Source organism: Miniopterus natalensis, chromosome 12 (genome assembly GCF_054644295.1).
Source record: "Miniopterus natalensis isolate mMinNat1 chromosome 12, mMinNat1.hap1, whole genome shotgun sequence".
NCBI lineage: Eukaryota > Metazoa > Chordata > Mammalia > Chiroptera > Miniopteridae > Miniopterus > Miniopterus natalensis.
In genome coordinates, this window is record NC_142092.1 from 69,460,014 (window position 1) to 69,476,542 (window position 16,529).

At 56.9% G+C, this 16,529-nt stretch overlaps 1 protein-coding gene, 1 long non-coding RNA gene and 2 other non-coding genes across 4 annotated transcripts; all 4 read right to left on the minus strand.

The window, feature by feature from the left end:
* Positions 1 to 528: 528 nt before the first annotated feature.
* Positions 529 to 6,839, minus strand: LOC107535534 (uncharacterized). The gene is made up of 4 exons (XR_001603038.2): positions 6,541 to 6,839; positions 5,736 to 5,823; positions 3,997 to 4,074; positions 529 to 2,604 (listed from the first exon to the last, which is right to left on the minus strand). It is a non-coding gene; the product is annotated as an uncharacterized LOC107535534 (long non-coding RNA).
* LOC148091881 (small nucleolar RNA SNORA43) lies at positions 4,965 to 5,105 on the minus strand. Its single transcript, XR_015715455.1, has one exon. It is a non-coding gene; the product is annotated as a small nucleolar RNA SNORA43 (small nucleolar RNA).
* On the minus strand, positions 5,901 to 6,030 carry LOC148091882 (small nucleolar RNA SNORA17). Its single transcript, XR_015715462.1, has one exon. It is a non-coding gene; the product is annotated as a small nucleolar RNA SNORA17 (small nucleolar RNA).
* Positions 6,840 to 13,312: 6,473 nt separating the features above from the next.
* Positions 13,313 to 16,369, minus strand: MRPS2 (mitochondrial ribosomal protein S2). Its single transcript, XM_087823243.1, has 4 exons — positions 16,329 to 16,369; positions 16,051 to 16,176; positions 15,364 to 15,493; positions 13,313 to 13,987 (listed from the first exon to the last, which is right to left on the minus strand). Exons 1-4 carry the CDS (start codon positions 16,360 to 16,362, stop codon positions 13,378 to 13,380), a joined length of 900 nt encoding a protein of 299 aa, XP_087679369.1. The 5' UTR covers positions 16,363 to 16,369; the 3' UTR covers positions 13,313 to 13,377.
* Positions 16,370 to 16,529: the final 160 nt, after the last annotated feature.

Genomic DNA, 16,529 nt, shown 5'->3' on the forward strand with positions numbered 1-16,529 from the left:
GAAGTGAGGGCTGCCCTTGCCTCCTGCACAGAACAGTTCAGTTCTCAGGGTCATGGCTGCTGGAGGCCTCAGTGGGTGGTCCCAGAGCCTGCCTGGCCCCTCAAACTCCTAGAGCCAGTGTGAGGTAATTAACTGGGACAAGGGGGTGGTGTGATGGGATGCTGGAAGCTGACCCTCCTGTTTGGTTGCGAGGACCAGACCCCAACATGGCTTAGGGCCTGACTGCCGAAGGTGTGGATGGAGAGGCAGGACCAATGAGAACGGCGGTGTAGCAGCAAGTGGGGAATCGGGTCGATCTGCAGCGCTGGATACTCAGAACACAGCCCTGACCAGGAATCCTTTGCCGATTTCAGTGAACTGCTGGGTGTAAAAATCTATTATCTGGGGAAGAGCTGTGAATTTTCCCGTCCCTTGCCAGCGAGAAGCCGAGCACCCTGGGACCTGACACCCCTTCCCCACGGGGGGCCCCCACCAGTGAGAACACACACCTTCCCCATGTTTCAGACCCAGCCTATCACACGGGAAATGCACGTCAAGGCAGTTTATTCAAGACCAGCTTAGTCTCCAGTTTTGCCAACACGAAAATCCTTTCCTTGAAGGAAAATGCATTAAATTCTTCAGTTCACTTGAACATTTTGTCTGAAACACGTTCCAAAATTTCAACTGTAATACCCAATTCTTAGTACTAGCCCTTAAAGCTCATCCTAAATTTATCATAACTATTTTTCCCACCTCAATTCCCCCCTTGTGGGGGAAGATAACCCAAGCTGTAGGACCTAGGGGTTCTGGACACTTAAGAGGCTCCCCTTGAACACAAGCTTGAACTGTGCAGGTCCACTTAGATGTGGATTTTTTCAATAGGTTGGAAATTTTGATTTGCAAGTTTGAGAGAACAGCCAAGCCATGTTGCCTGGAAACATCAAGAAAGTATGTCATGAGTGCATAAAATGTCATTCTATTTATAAATGATCTCGAGGTCCTGTGGCCTTGTCTTCATGTTTAGGGCAATACTGTAAACCTTGAACTATATACACTGGGACCCACATGCAGTGTCACTAGGGATGCTGGAGGTGCTCCCACAAAAGAAAGCCAGGATGCCACAAGAACTGAAAGTGCTTGACATGTACCTGCCTCTTCAAGATAAACTATTCCAGGTTAAGGACCAAAAGGGAAATTTATGAAACCATCGTTACAGCTACTCCAACAGGCATGAAAACCTTATACTTCTCGTGAAAGACCCTCTTACCTGGAAATGAAAATGCATCTCTCATGCAGGCGCAGGACTGCTACAAGGCACACCTGCAGGCTGACTGGAGGAAGTCATTACGTGACAACTTAAAAGCAAAAGCAAGCTGAGGATCTAATGCTGAAGAATTTAATGCCAGTAAAGGACGATCTGAAAATTTTAGAGATTTTTAAAAAAAGTGTCAAGATTAACAAGTTCCCAGATACCCTTGAGAAAATCACGAAGGATATTCGCCTGAACAGGTTTTCAGTGCAGCAAAGTGCCCTGCCCCCAATGCCACATTTATCAGAAAAGCAAAGCAGCAGCACAGGACTGAAGGCAGAAGGGACAAGCTCACTCAACTGTTTTCTGCAAAAGCCTTTTGCCTTTGGGTTTCTGAGCAGGACCCCCAGCCTCGAAGGGAACACTAACGCCAGCTACCAGTCCTGGGTTGTACAAGGAGGCTGCACACCGAGAACCTTCTCTGCATTGGGTCAAGTGATGCTTTGTCCCCGAAGTCAGGAAGGACCTGGCCTGTGAGGGACTGCCTTTTAAAAGTTCCTGACACTGCACAACGCCCTGGCCACCCAGAGCAGAACCCTTGAGCAGCAAAATGGTTGACTTGCCCCCAAACACGTCTAATTTAGCCTCTGGATTGGGGGCTCATAAGGACCGTGAGGCTCCCTGGAAAGGTCTTCATGGAAGGGAATCTCAACAGAACACCATGGAAGTCTGGAAGGAACACACCACTGAAAATGCAGTGTTGTTACAAAGTAATTTATAGGAGAAATGAAGCAAGTCTGTGCCTGCCCCTCCCCTCCAGCCTCCGCCCCACTCAACAGAGCCCCCCACGACCAACTTCAGCTTCGTGAAGACCTGATGCAGTTAACAAGCTTGTCTGGTGTGTGTCTTTGTGTGTGGTACAGTATAGGCCTCTCATAACTAGAGAAACTGCCTATCACCACAAGTTTAAAAAAAAAATTTTCCAAAATTGCATTGTGAATATGACTGTAACATATGCATAAGTCTCATAACATTCATTCACTGTGTGTGTTGTCCAGTTTGTACCAATGCATGAATCGCCAAGACTGTAAATAAACGTGGTTTACTTTACCGGAAGAATCCTGTACACGATACATATAATTGCAGGGTCACCCAGCACCCCTTGCCATCCCTCTTAATAATGCATTAATGGCCTGCAGATTCTCCTGCACTGGAGACTGCTGCCAGCTCTGACCCACTCTTGCAGCGGACTCCCGGACCAGCAGCACCACAGGCTGCATCTTCCTGTTGTAATGTGAGTCAGGCAGTGTCTTCCTGCCTCTCCGCTCTTTCCAGGACCGAGGATGGTGCCTGGGCTGGTCCAGTGGGATCCCCAACTGTAGACAGAAAGAAAACCAGTGACTTCTGAGATGATCCCCCAGGGGCTGGACCACAACCCTCTCAGTGCACCAAGCCTCCTGCCCTTGGGCTGCAGCCCTCAGGACAGCAGAGCAGAAATGGTTTCTGGAATGAAGCCCCCCCTTCTCCCTGAGATGGCCAAGCCCAACTCTGTCTTCTGAACCTCCCCTCACCACCCAATTTCTGGTGGAGTCCATGTCAAAAGCAACAGACCCAGCCTCGTGCACAGTTCAAAGACCAACAGGAAGCCCCAGCTCTAAGGAAACGCCATGCCCCACAGCACACTTCTAAGTGAGATTCCACTCAATTACCAACAAGGACGGGCCCATTCTGCAGCCACAACTTCCAGCACCAAGATGGCCATTGGGCTCAGGGTGGGCGTGAGCCACCCTTGTCCTCTCTGGCAATTAGGCCCACTCACTCCCTGCCATTCCGTGTCTCCTCCTAGGCAAGCCATGGAAAATCGAGCACCTCACATACGGAAAGGCTGCTCCCTCCCAAAACTTGGACTAAGGGCCACAGGAATAAAGGGCAATACAATACCCTGTTTGCCTGTGGTGCGCAGCTCCCGCCCTGCCCCATGCTTACCATGCAGTCCCCTCCCATACATCAGGGCCGGCCAGCTTGACCACAGGGATGATGTCCCTTGCCAGGCAGGGTCACAAGGCTCTGGGGGAGGCCAGGTGCCGTGTTGTGAGGCCCCTCAGCCTCCTGCCAGCAGCCAGAGCGTGCCATCTCAGTCTCATGAGAAATACAGCCACACCGCTCCCGACCCACAGAAACGGTGAGAGGGACGAGTCTTTGCTGCCCTAAGGCACCAAGTTCCTGGGCAACATGCTACGCAGAAGTCAGTAACTAATACACCTCCACACAGGTGAGGTGACCAAGGTCAGCTGACAGTCACCTTGTCTCACTGAAAATGGAGGCTCTGGCCACTTGCAACACTGCCAACAAACTAAACCCTCACCTCTCCCACAGGCCTGGGACTGAGAAGTGCTTTTACCACAGGGCCATGAGCGTGTCCCCCAATACACGTACTGTTTACTTTTAATTTTGAAACGACTCACTGCCAGGCCTGGGTTTTGGAAGAAGCTGCTGCACAGTGCAGACACAGAGAAGCTGAGGACAAGCATCCCTCTACGAGCATCATTTTGGGGACAGCACAGCACTCCTCCCATGGGTGCCAGGGCAGACCCTTTCCCAAATCAAAGGCCAACAAGCTCCAATTAGACGATGAACGACCCCCCCCCCCCCCCCCCCCCCCCGAGGATAATTCCATACTCAGCCCTCAGCCAGATTCTGGCAAACCCAGAGTCCACCGTAAGGTCCAGAAGTCCTGACCCCAGTGAGCCATCCCCCTCCCAACTTACCTGTCCTGAAGGAGTCCTGGGGTGACTATGCCCGCACCTGCCACTGACCAGCCTCGTGCCCTTCCCGGGCCCCTGGATCTGAGAAAGGAAAGAGGGTGAGAAGCCGGACAGGCATTCCTGCGCTGACCTGGGCTCCCTAAACCCTAATCAAAGCTGTTTTCTGATGGGACTCTGTAGCAGGGGGAGTCAACCTCCACACTACTGACGTTTGGGGCCGCGCCTGTGGACTGTAGCATCCCTGGTTTCTGCCCACTAGATGCCAGCAGCACCTGCCCATCTGATATCTTCACACAATGCCACGTGTCTTGGGAGGGTCACACAAGTTGCCCCTGTTGATACCCACTGATCTTACACTTAAAACACCTCCTCACCTGCAAGGAGACAAGGGCAGCCGGTCACACCTACCATCCCAGTGGGGTTACCAAGAGTGGCCCCTGCACTCCCCAGTGCCCTGGCTGGGACAATCATTTGCAGAGTTCACCCACTGAGGGGATCCACATGGGCCCTGAATTCCAACTCATTGACAGGCAAATGCCGGGAGTAAACCTCTGGCACCTCTCCTGCTCCTTGAAGTGCTCTGCTTGTCTCAAGGGTTCTTATAGTGTGTGTATTCATGTGTGAGGTGGCTCCTGACCGCCCACCCAGGGCCCCACAGGGAGTTCATACCAGCGTAGTGGTTCTTAGCCAGGGGTGCTCTGCCCAAGGACTGCTAAAAAGCCTCCTGCCCAGACTACAGAATATTCATTTCCAGGCAGGAGACCCTATCCTGGTCAATCCCATTTTACTGCGTTTGCCATGTGCATCTACACCCACCCACCTCATTTAGTCCTCAGAACAGCCTCATCTTACAGAGGAAAAGGAAAACCAAAGTGTTTAGGGTCTTGCCTGGGGTTCCGAACTGTAGCCTGAACACAGGTCTGACTGCCGTGAACATGTAATCAAAATGCCAGCTGGCCGGGAGCTCCAAGGAATGTCAGGCTACAAACCATTCTTAGTGCTCACTGTTCTGAGCACTGAGCGTAGAAATAGCCACTTCACTTCCTCTTTGCCCTGATGTCACAGGTGCAGCACAGCAGCTGCGTCTGTGGTGCCGGCAGGTCCAGCACCTGCAGGGCAGCCATTCTCGCCCAGCTGCCTGGCCCAGGGCTCTAAGCCCTATACTTATACTACTCTCCCCACTCAGTACTTAAAACCGCCAAAGCTGCTGCTGACCGGGGAGTCCTTCACCTTTCCCACTGTCACCTTTCTGACTCCCAATGGGCAGCCCACAGTGGAGATTAAACACTTGGACCACCTTGCCAGCCCCTGGCAGCAGCTCAGTGTTTGAAGAATGTGGGGATTAGAGTGCAGCCAGGAGGGTCCTCCTTAGAGATTTCTGCACCCTCTCCCCCAGAGCTCCTAGAGAGGCCCTGACACAAGACCAGAGGGGAGAGTGGCAACACAGGAAACAAGCAATGCTTGGCAACTTTTCAAACCTCACATGCTGGAGGTTTACTTGGCCCGTGGCACCTTCCCAAACCTTTAAATCCTACAACAGGATTTCTGGTGTATCTGAATGAGTAGCTATCCATGAATATTTTGTAACACTTAAACCTACCTAAAATAATTTGAATTATCAGATTGCTAGGTGACATTCATCAGCTCACCCTCCAAAGGAAAATTTTTGGTGCCATCTTTTTCATCCATGTGACAGTAAGGAACACTCAGATCTTCACCAAGCCAGCCCGAAACTTACTCACCTTTTCCACTCATCCTTGCGCCAGCAGCGGGCTCCTACCTCCTGCTGCCAGAGGCATGACAACCTCGTGACCCGAGGCCAGCCAAGAACTAGGAAAGAATTAAGAAGCTTTTACTCGATGGGCTTCAGGTTGCCAGCACACACCAGCAACCCAGGGCTTGGGTGCCATGTCAGGCTATCAACCATCCAGACGTTCACAGCCAGAACGCTAGGCGTAGACGAGCCTCTCTTCTCTCTGCCACCTAATGACACAGATGGGACACGGCAGCCACACCTGCAACGCCTCTAGGGGCAGTGTGCACCGAGGATAGTACCTGGCTTCAACCTCTTACCCGGTGTCCTTAGGATGTCACACAGAAGGGGCTGGATTTGCAAGCTACACCTGGGGGGCATGACCTATTCCAGCACCAACCTGTCAGCTCACCTGGGACCCCAGGACACCCTTCCAGGAGCTTAATTTCCAGCAAGCAAGCTCTCCAGAGAGAGAAACCCATTTATAGGAACCTTACAAGTCCTCAAAGCAGCACTTCACCCAGTCTGGGTTTTGCTGCATTTGGCCTTCTGCCACCAGGCCACCGCACCTCTAAATAGCAGGCCGTGACACCCCCCCCCCCTTAACTTTCTGCTTAGGTCGAGTGTGGACAATGAAGGTTACAACGCAGCGGAATCGGACGAAAGACAAGGAGGCACTCGGCCTGGGATCCACTGGACACCAGGTGACTCGGGCACCAGGCCACCGCGCCAACCTGCAGCAGTCACACCCACTGCCATTCGGAAACCACTCAGTGAGCAGGGAGTCGACCCACCTTATAAAATAAGAACAGGTGACCCAAAGCATAAAGGGACGTCTTCAAGGCCCCGGCCCGTCAGCAAAGGCAGCGCACCCCGCGCCGCGATGAGCCGCGTGGACGAAGCCGGGGCGACGGCTCCCTTACCGCTCCCGCCTCCTCTCCACGGGGCGCGTCCACCGGAGGCTCCAAATCAGCAGGCGCCTCCTCCCTACCGCCCGCCCAGCAAGGCCGGGGGCGGCGGCGGGGCGGACGGGAGCCGCCTGGGCCACGAACCCCGAGGCCGTGCAAAGCCGCCATGGACACAGCAACCTGCAGCTCCGCCGCCGCCCAGAAAGAGCGCACGAAGGCGCAGCGAGCCTTTTATAGTGTGTACGGCGGCCCGCGAGGGCCAAGCCTCGCCAGCCCGCCCGGAGGCCGCAGCCGCAGCGCCCTCTAGTGGGCCATCCTTTTCCCGCCCCGCCGGTCGGGATTCTCACCCTCCCGCCCGCGCTTGCGCCTGGGTCTGTTGCGGGCCAGCCCTGCGCAGCCCCGGGTCCCCCTCCAGGAGGGTGGGACCCTGCAAAACGGGGATTCTGGTGGGTCCTAGCTCCCGTGGGCAGCGGGACTGCGTGAGTCAGCCAGCCTGTGCAAAGCTCTTAGAGCAGCGCCAGCACTCCGCGATGTCTAACGTAGTCACTGTCCCCTGCCCCATCATGGCCCTGAGCTTGGAACCGCTTCTTTGTTGGCTGCAGAAAAGAGGCACCCGATGAGAATCCGACAGGACTCTCTGTGACAGTAGTGTCTGTCATGGGGGCAGAGTGGGGGGTTCTGTGGTGCACCCAGACCTGCCTCCTGGGTCTGGCCGTTTGGGCCGAAGTCTGGGCAACCACATTGGCCACCTGGCCCTGGCATGGCCTGCAGTGCCCAGTCCCTGGGCAGATGGGTGTCCTCCCCTTGGAAGCCCAGCGCAGACAGAAGGGGTCACAGGGGCCTGACTTCGTGGGGAGGGGCTGGCTGGTTTGGGGAAGGAAGGACTCCCTCCTCCCTTCCACCCACCAGCCTGGAGGAAGCTGAGCCCCAGCTGGGGGAGCCAGCCGCAGACTCATCATCAGCGGAAGGTGGGATCCCAAACATGGGACCCTGGACATCAGACTTGTAAACCTGTGGTCCCAATCTTACCTACAACTTTTCTCTCTTGCCCAGGAAGTGATTTTAAAATTGGGTAATTTCACATGAAAATCAGGGTTTCTGGTTTCTTTCTGAGAATCAGCAGCTCTGGGGGCATTCCCAGGAGGCGCGGGGGAGCTGAGGAAAGACAGTGGCCACTCTCCCCACTACCGCAGCCGGGGCTTCAGCCCTCCTGGTAGCTCCTACAGCACTGAGGACATTAGAATTTGGGATTCCTGCTCAAAACGAATTTTCATGTGCCATGTCCCCAAAGTGACATAAGAAAATTCGCGTCATTGTCCCCTGAGCTTGAACTAAGAAGAGGACACGTTATTAATAGGAGGGTCCCGTCCTGCTCTCCAAGGAGATTCCTGTCTGTAGCTGGGCTCTCGGTCCTTGTGTCACACCAGAGAATGGGGAGAGAGGAGGACTGGAGAGGCTGCGTTAGCAGGGGTCGCCTAGGATCTCAGGGGCTCTCACTCCCAAAGCAAACCCCAGGGGAGGGTTGAGACCTGGCCTAGGTGGGCCTGGGGGCGGGGGGAAGGGCAGTCCCTGCCTCAGTTTCCCAACTGTCCCATGAGGGTTGCTTATGGAGCAGCCTCAGCCCAGCTCAGCGCGGATATGGCCACGGCTCTCCCCCGCCGTGGGTGGAGGGGACGCACGAGCCCGCCTCGTAGACACCGGTGGACCCCTCGTGGGCCCCGCGTGGGGCACTTCGGCGCTGCGCCCACAGCCGGGCGCGCACATTGCGCCTGGAAAGCCTGCGCGCGTGACTCCGCCTCGGCGCGCGCGCGCGCCACCCAACGGCGTCACCGCCACGGCGCGCCACCCAAGCGGGCTGGCCCCGGGTGTCCCTGTCCGGCCCAACTGCCCTGTAACCCCCCGGTCCGCTGCGGCGTTTGAAGAGTCCTGGGGGGCGCGTGTGCGCTGCGGGGTGCAGCACGCAGCGTGGAGTGACTGCTGTTCCAGAGAACCCACGGCCCTGCAGCTCGTGTTGGCCGGTGTGCAGAGCCAGTTTCCAAGTTTCCAGAGCCAGGAGAGACTGACCCCTGAGCCCGGGAAGCCCACCTCTTGCTCACTCTGCGAGCTGGGCTCAGGTGGGCGTGGAACCTTTGCTCTCTGCCCGGCCCTTTGTCATGGAGTTCTGCTTGTTGGTATCCAGGGGGCGAGGTGCGCACCCTTGAAGACAAGCTGGAGACTCCATCACCTCCAGGATGGGACAGCGAACCTACCCCCAGTTATCCTGCAGGTGAGAGAGCTGATCCATGTCAGCACTGTGCTCCCACCACCGTGCCCGCCCCCTGCCTGGGCACCTGGTGGCAGGAGTACACCTGTAGTCACTTTTTCTGTGATGACCTGGTAGCAGGCGCACACCTGTGGTCCCATTTCCTGTAATGAGCTGGTGGCAGGTGCACACCTGCAGCTTGTGCTGATGCTACCTGGCTGAGGAGATGAATGTGTTTTGGTTCATTTATGCCCCATTTGTTACGAGTTGATGCATTTATTGTGGGTTGACTATAAGGACAGAGGGGGTCAGGACTCAGTCATTTTATTCAGATCCATTCTGGGGGTGACCTGGAAGTGGCAATATGCCCTGGAGTTTCCTCCAATAGCCGGTTTTGTTTCTGTGTCGGGGAAAGTGCACAAATGATCCTATATTTTACCCTGTGTTGAAATTAAAACACCCAGCCTTGGCTTTTATTTAAGACAATATGAAAAGTCACTAACATCCTTCACATTTTGCTTGAGGATCACTTTGTGGTTCAAAACGCAGCTTTCTTTGAAAATGTCATATTGTAATGATTAGCCCATTTCCGGCGGAGGGAGGAGGAGGTTTCCCAGGTTCCCCATGAGAAAGGGCCCCCAATCAGCTGTCAGAGAGACTCCCAGTGTGCCCTTGGGCACCCAACACGGCTCCCCTTTCCTGACCTCAGGGTGAGGCCTCCCGTCTCTCCCCATTGAGTGTGATGTGAGCTGTGGGTTGGTCACAGATGCTGTTTGTCAGGCTCAGGAAGTTCCCTGCTGTTTCTCATTTCTTGAGTGTTTTTATCATGAAAGGATGTTGGATTTTGTCAAATGGTTTTTCTGCACTTAGTGAAAATCAGCTACCACAGCAGCTTTTAAAAAAACGATGAGGTCATCTTTCCTTCCCTCTTTCTGCCTTTCTCCCTCATGCAAACTCAGAATCCTTTGGAAGCAAATCACAACCCAAATAGTAATACTTGCTGAAGGCTGGTTGGAGGAATAGCCCAGCCCTCGTGGCCCCATGAGTGCAGCCTGGCAGCTGTGTAACGGGGTGGCGCCTCCAGTGAGGACTAGACATTCAAACATTAATAATGATGATTTCCTGGGTGGTGCATACTCCATAATTTTTTCTCTTTTTAAATTGATTTTAGAGAGAGAGGAAGGGAGGGGGAGAGAAAGGGTTAATGATCAGTTGCCTCTTGCATGTGCCCTGACCGGGGACTGAACCTGCAGCCTGGGCATGTGCCCTGACTGGGAATCGAGCTGGCGACCTTTCAGTGCATGGGACAGTGCTCAACCAATGGAGCCACCCACCCAGGGCACTTCTTTACTGACTGTAGAGTGAAAATAATTAGCATCCCAGTTAGGCGTGTGTAGGAAACAGCGTCCACCAGGTACAGGCGCTGAAAGGGAACAGTGGACAGGCAGAAAACTACTAACCCAAGAGATGTGCCAAAGGGGACATTCTCTACAGGCCTTCCTGTCAAGGAGTCACATTCTGAAAACACTGGATTTATTTCCTGAGGCCTCATGTATCCACCTTTCTATTGTAGGAGTCGGGTGCTGTGTGGCCAGCAGGCCTCTCAAACGAGTTTTCTGTTCAGCGTTTTGGCTGGAACAGGCGAGAGGACTTTCGGGGGTCATTTGTGTGTCCAGATGGACAGTATCAACCAGGCTTCCCTCAGAGCCCCTGGGCAGTGCCCACAGAGCCCCATGTGCCACATGCTCTGGATGGACAGGCCCTTGGCTGCAGACGTCCTCTGGCTCCGAGTTTCTAAAGCCCTTCAGTTGCAGTGATTCTAAAGTGGAGACGGGAGTACACAGGTGTGTTAACATTGTGCGTGTTGGGGGCCTTCAAATGGCCAACAGGATGCACGTGTGCCTGTGTGTATGTATGCGTGTGCTTGCGTGGAATAGAGAGGGGAGAGAGACTGATTTTAATATATCGGCTCGTGATCACGTGGGCTGGCACGTTCAAAACCTGTGGGCCAGGCTAGCAGACGGCAAGCCGGGTAGGATCTAGACGCTGCAGTCCCGAGGCAGGTTTTCTTGTCCTGTAAACCTGGTGTTGCTCTCAAGGCCTTTCATTGGTGAGGCCCACCCACGTAAACAGTAACCTCTAAGTCAAGTCAACCCCATGGAGCATGTTAACCACACATACAGATCGCATTCCCAGCCACACGCAGATGGCACCAGCCTGGGGAAACGCTGCACAGGAGCGCTGGGCTGGCAGAGGGGGAAGATCCCAAACTCCACGGGTTGGGACTGCGGCCACTCAGGAGGCAAAGCCCTGGGCTCGACCCTGAGAGGTGTCTGGGCAAGAGGCCTTCCCTGGCCGTCTCCGGGCCCTGGTTCTGGAGACCCCTCTGTGGCACACTCACCTCAAACTCCCTGGCCCTCATTGGGGGTATGGGGCTCCTGCCCTCACCCACTCTGGCCCCAAATCCTGGCTCTTCCAGGCCCGAGCTCTAACTAGCCGCCCGGAGACACCAGCTGGTCAGGGCACAGCCCTGCCAGGACTCAGAAGTCTAATAGGGCATGTCAGCCATGATGGCAGCAGGGAGGACAGCCCCTCCTGGGCTTTGAGCACAGTCTCCTTGGGTTGCTTTTCGGCTCTCTTGGGGTTCATCTCTGGGGTGGCATGCTTGGAGGCCCCTTCCTGCCAGGGTTGAGGCCCCCTCACCTGAGCCCTGTGGGAGCCTCCCCAGCTGGCTTCTCATCACGGAGTCAGTTCAGAAGAGTCCCCCAGGTCCTCCCTGGCTGCTACTCCTGGAGCAGCCCCCACGCAGCTCTGCCCCCTCCTGTGCCTTTCCTCCGGGTCCTTCCTCAGCCCTTGCAATGTTCTGGCTCAGGTGCACTTATCTAGTCACCTGGAACTGGAGCAGAGCAAGTGACCAATACAAACTCCTGTACCAGGTGGTCTTCAGGGGACAGAGGATGGCAGGGGCCAGGCAGGCCCTCTGCGTGGTTCATATGGAGTGGGGCCACTCCAGCCAGGCTGCTAGGGGCTTTTGGCATGGACACCCCCAGGGTTGCTTCCCTCCCCCCAGCCCTTTGGTCAAGGACAACAGAACAGGGCCAATCCTGCCAGAGCCACCTGGGACACCCTCCCTGTAGGTGATCTTGAAGGTTGGTATGGACCCTCTGCTACCCTCGGCCTCAGGGAGGTCCAGGGACTCCTGTTCAGTTAGCAGTTTCATCTTGTGGTCTGATGTCAAGCGTCTTGGTTCCCCCCAGTGCCCCTCTGGTGCCCAGCTGGCTCTCCCTCAGTGCTTAGCTTGGGGAAATCTCACCTGCACACACCAAGCCCTGGAGGGGCCCCTCAATTTACCTGCCTGTACACTTGCATTATTAATTTCAGGTTTGCAAATTAAAGTGATGGTCACTTCTGGTTTCAGTGGCACTCGGTTTCTTGCGCCTTCCAAACCACAAGACATTCCCTGTCCCCCCAACCCTGAGGTTGACAGGACACTTGGGACTTGTCTTCCTGTCTCTCATGTGCTCTGTGGGACCCAGGCTGGCAGAGGTGGGCATGTGTACACCCACATGAGGGCTACCGTGTCCCAGACCCTGCTGTTCACACTCCCCAGCAGACAGGTTGCTCAGAGCAGTCAGGTACACAGGAGCATAAATGCTGAGCCATGAGGAGGCATGCTGGACAGAGGGGCCACACTCAGCCCAGGGACACAAGTGTGGCCAGGAAAGTCCTTCCTGACCACTGGGGAGGGTGCCTATTAGGGGTGGCCTGGCCTGTGGGGGGGTCATAAGGGCCTCTGAGCCCCAACACTGAAGATGGTGGCCTTGAGGGGCAGTTGGCACTTCTGTTGTCCCAACCAAACTACACATCCACATGCCTGCGCATCCCCTTGAAGCTTAGGGACCCCGAGGGCAGAGACCTCGTGTGCTCCATGGGCACGGTGGGTATCTGGTAAGTGCCACGCTGAGATACCACGTCCACACGGACCACACTGCTGAACCCAGAGGTCGAAGCGGCATTCAGCCCGAACCCGAGTTTCAGTTCTGCTGGACTCATGCGGCCTGCTTTGCCTGTTCTGTCCCAACCTTAGTGGCTCACCGCGCAACCTCAGGTTACAAAGCAGTCCCTGAAACCAGACAGTGGGAAAGCAGCCCAACCAAGGGCTACTCTGGTCAGGAATAAAAACCGACCTGCTGGCAGAACTGAGCCCATGAGGACTGATCTCAAGGTGGAAGCAGGTAGACTCAGGGACAAGCTATCTCCTGACGGGTCCTTTCTGGGCAGGCCACATGCCCTCTGCGCACCTGCTGGGCCCTGCGGGGATGCACGAGCCTTGGGAGGCAGCTGCCCAGAGCTGCGACCAGGGGCGGGAACGCAACGCGGGAATGACTCAAATACATTAGGGACTGCAGCCAGGGACAGAAGGGTTTTCTAATTTAGAACAGGCCTGACCACTGTTTTTATTTGGGAGGAGAGTGGACATGTCACGGTGAACGACCCACTTCTAGCGGGGCCTGTGTGCCTGGGGATGAAGGGTTAGCAGGACCCCGGCCCTCGGTCCCCTCCTGGCCCTGCAGTCGATACAGGGCCTCGACCTGCCTCCGTTTCTCTTTGGCCCGGTTGATGGTGGTCCGGAAGAGCCTGCAGAAAAGCTGGATGGATGGGGGTGAGTCGTCATTGCCGGGCACGGGGTATGTGATGAGGCAGGGGTTGCAGTTGGTGTCCACGATGCCCACTGTGGGGATGTTCATCTTCGCTGCGTCTCTTACGGCCACGTGGGGCTCAAAGACGTTGTTGAGCGTGTGCAGAAAGATGATCAGGTCTGGCAGTCGGGCCCCAGGTCCCAGCAGAAGGGGCGCGTTGGTCAGCAGGCCACCCTTGAAGTAGCGGGTGTGGGCGTACTCACCACAGTCCCGGGCTGTGTTCTCGATCAGGTATGAGAACTGACGATTGCGGCCCACGAACAAGATGATGCCCTTGCGATAGGCCACATGAGCTGTGAAGTTCAAGGCCAGCTGCAGGTGTGTGGCTGTTTGTTCCAGGTCGATGATGTCCTGGTTCAGGCGGCTCCCGAAGATGTAGGGCTCCATAAACCTGCCAGAGACCCCATCCAGGCAAGTGAACAGGATCCCTTCTTGCCCTCTGGGGGGGGGGGGAATCCCATACCTAGGGCTGGTATAGTCTGCAACCCCTCCCCATGACAGGAGAACCCTGTCCCCTGAGTGTCGGCTAGGGCAGCCAGGGAGTGAGGGGGACAGGCCTGGGTGGCAGGCCACTTCCAAATGTCGGGCAAGTGGCTTAGTGTTGGAACCTGCAGCCTGTCAGGAATCCTAACACAGCTCATCCTACGTGGACGTCTGGACATTTAAACACTATGTCAACAAGTATTCTGCCCACTGCTATTCATTTCATAGCTACTTTTGTCATTGTTTTCGAGGCTCTATGACGGATGTCCTTCTAGGGCTGGGCAAAGGGACCAGCAGAGCGGGGAGCTGCCTTAGGCTGCACAGTAGCCAGCCAGGCCTGGGAGGGGAGCCCTGAGGATACAGAGGGCCAACGGGGCAGGAGAGATGTCCGCCCCTCAGCACATGACATGCTGTCTGTACTGGCGGGTCCCGTGCCCTCACCTCCACTTCAGCTCACTCCCACCTGGCTCTTGTCCCTTCCTCTCAACAGAGGCCCCAATGGCCCCCATCTCACCCTCACCTCATGTGACTGCTCAGCAGCCTCCACAGCGCAGCACGTCGTCCTGCTCTCCCTGCTCCCTCCAGGACGGCCCCTCCTCCCCAGGTGCTCTTAAATTGTCCCACTGATGTGGAGGCACCCCAGGCCCAGGCTGCTCCCTCCCAACACCCACGTGACATCTGCACTGGGGTGGCCAACCTTCACAGGACCCAAGCTTCTGATGTCCCCTGGGCCTCCCCTTGTTCTAGTAACCTTGGTAAAGGCCACTGACACCTGCACTGTGCTCTGCCCCCCTTACCCCACCTCCAACCCCAAAGCCTGGACCCCAGCTCTGCCCCCATCACCTCACATCACCCGCTGTTCCAGTTCTTCTGCCCCCGGGAATCAGGCTGTGTCCCCTTTCTCTGGACATCACAGCCACCTTCCTCGCTGGCATCCCACTTGCCCCTCCAGCTCCCTCCGATCCATTCTCCATGCAGCTGGCATGCTGCCGACCACGTGAAAGATCAGGCTAGTTACCAGTTACCACTCCTCTACAGAACCTTGCGGACCTCCCTCACCTCCACCCCCAGGGCTGTGAGTCTGCTCCAAGGCAGAAAGTCGCATGAGTCCCCCGAGCGAGGGGTGGGAGTGGGGCCAACAAGCTGAGTTTGAGGACAAACCCCTGCCTTTCCACAGGGCCCAGGGATCCCATTTGAAGGAGTAAGAGGTTGTACAGTACAGAGTGACCCTGCACCTCAGGACTCCAGCAGAAGGGCCCCAAAGCTCCAGGAACCACCACCTACCTGTGCCGACAGCCGGCTTTGTGTCCCAGGTGCACCCGGGCATCAAAGAGACTTCTCACGGAAAACAGCTCCTTGACGTTGAAGAAGTCGGAGTGCTTGAGGGGCTCGCTGAGGATCCTGTCCTGGAGATCTGGCACGGAGGACAGGCTGCTGGGTCTCGGGGCCCCTGCTCTGCCCATGTCCCAGGGGAAGAGAGAAGGCTGTGGACAAGGGCAGTGAAGCCCCCGCAGAAGGTGCCCAGGGCCACAGGGTCCTTTTCAGGAAACTCGGTGCCAGAGGCTGGGTTCTGACCGTGGCTTTGCTCCTGAGCCCAGGTGGTTTCTGAGGTCCTTACGGTCCCTCCTGGGGCCAGCAGAGACTCGCCGGGGGGGAGCCAAGCCCTGCGTTAACCCTGCGGACCGCAGTCTCTGGCGCCACCTGGGCAGGGAGGTGCTGGTCTTGGCCCCATTCTCAGATGTGGGCGGCAGCTCAGGGGTGGGGGGATGACACTCAGTGCCCAGCGTCTAGCCCGTGGGGGCTGCTGGGGGCCAGCCCGCCCCTTCTCCTCCCCTGAGCTCCTCCAGGGTTTCACAACTAAACCAAAGGGGGGGACCCGGGCCTCCTGACGACAGACGATTTCAACCCAAACTGGGAGGCCTGCCCGCTCCCCCGCCCCCGCCCCCCGGTCAGCCCAGGGACCTGCATTACCGCTGCTGCCCTCGGGCTCGCGCACGGCGGGGGCCGCGGCGCTTCCCAGCGTCCTGCCGCGCGGCTGGGGGAGCCCCGGGGTCGCCGCCTGGAGGACGTGCAGCCGGAGCGGCCCGGGCCGGGCACCTGCGGGGAGAGCGGAGAGCGGAGTCGAGGCGCGCGGCAGCCCGTTTCCCTGCCCCCCCAGGTCCCCATGCGGCGACCCTGCAGGCCCGGGGCGGGGGTCCCCGGGAGGCGACCCTGCAGGCGGGGTACGGTGGCCCCCAGGGCGCGCTCACCCGCGCTCAGCAGTCGGGGCAGGGTGGGCGCCATGGCGCGGAGGAGGCGGGCGCGGTGCAGAGCGGCTTCGTTTCCGCCGCGGCCCGCGCCCCGCGCCCCGGCCGCACCGCCGCCTGCAGGCCCGGAGGTGCCACTGCACGCGCCGCGCCGCGCTCCGGCGGCGTCCCGCCCGCGATCCGGGTTCTCGACGTCGGATTTCA

What these genes read in the sequence shown, in the direction of transcription:
- MRPS2 (XM_087823243.1), bottom strand. Translation starts at nt 16,362, where the DNA reads ATGGCGCCCACCCTGCCCCGACTGCTGAGCGCGG. An exon ending in CGAGCCCGAGGGCAGCAGCG is followed by an intron (nt 15,494 to 16,050) that starts GTAATGCAGGTC and finishes CCTCCGTGCCAG; the next exon opens with ATCTCCAGGACAGGATCCTC. An exon ending in AAAGCCGGCTGTCGGCACAG is followed by an intron (nt 13,988 to 15,363) that starts GTAGGTGGTGGT and finishes GGTCTCTGGCAG; the next exon opens with GTTTATGGAGCCCTACATCT.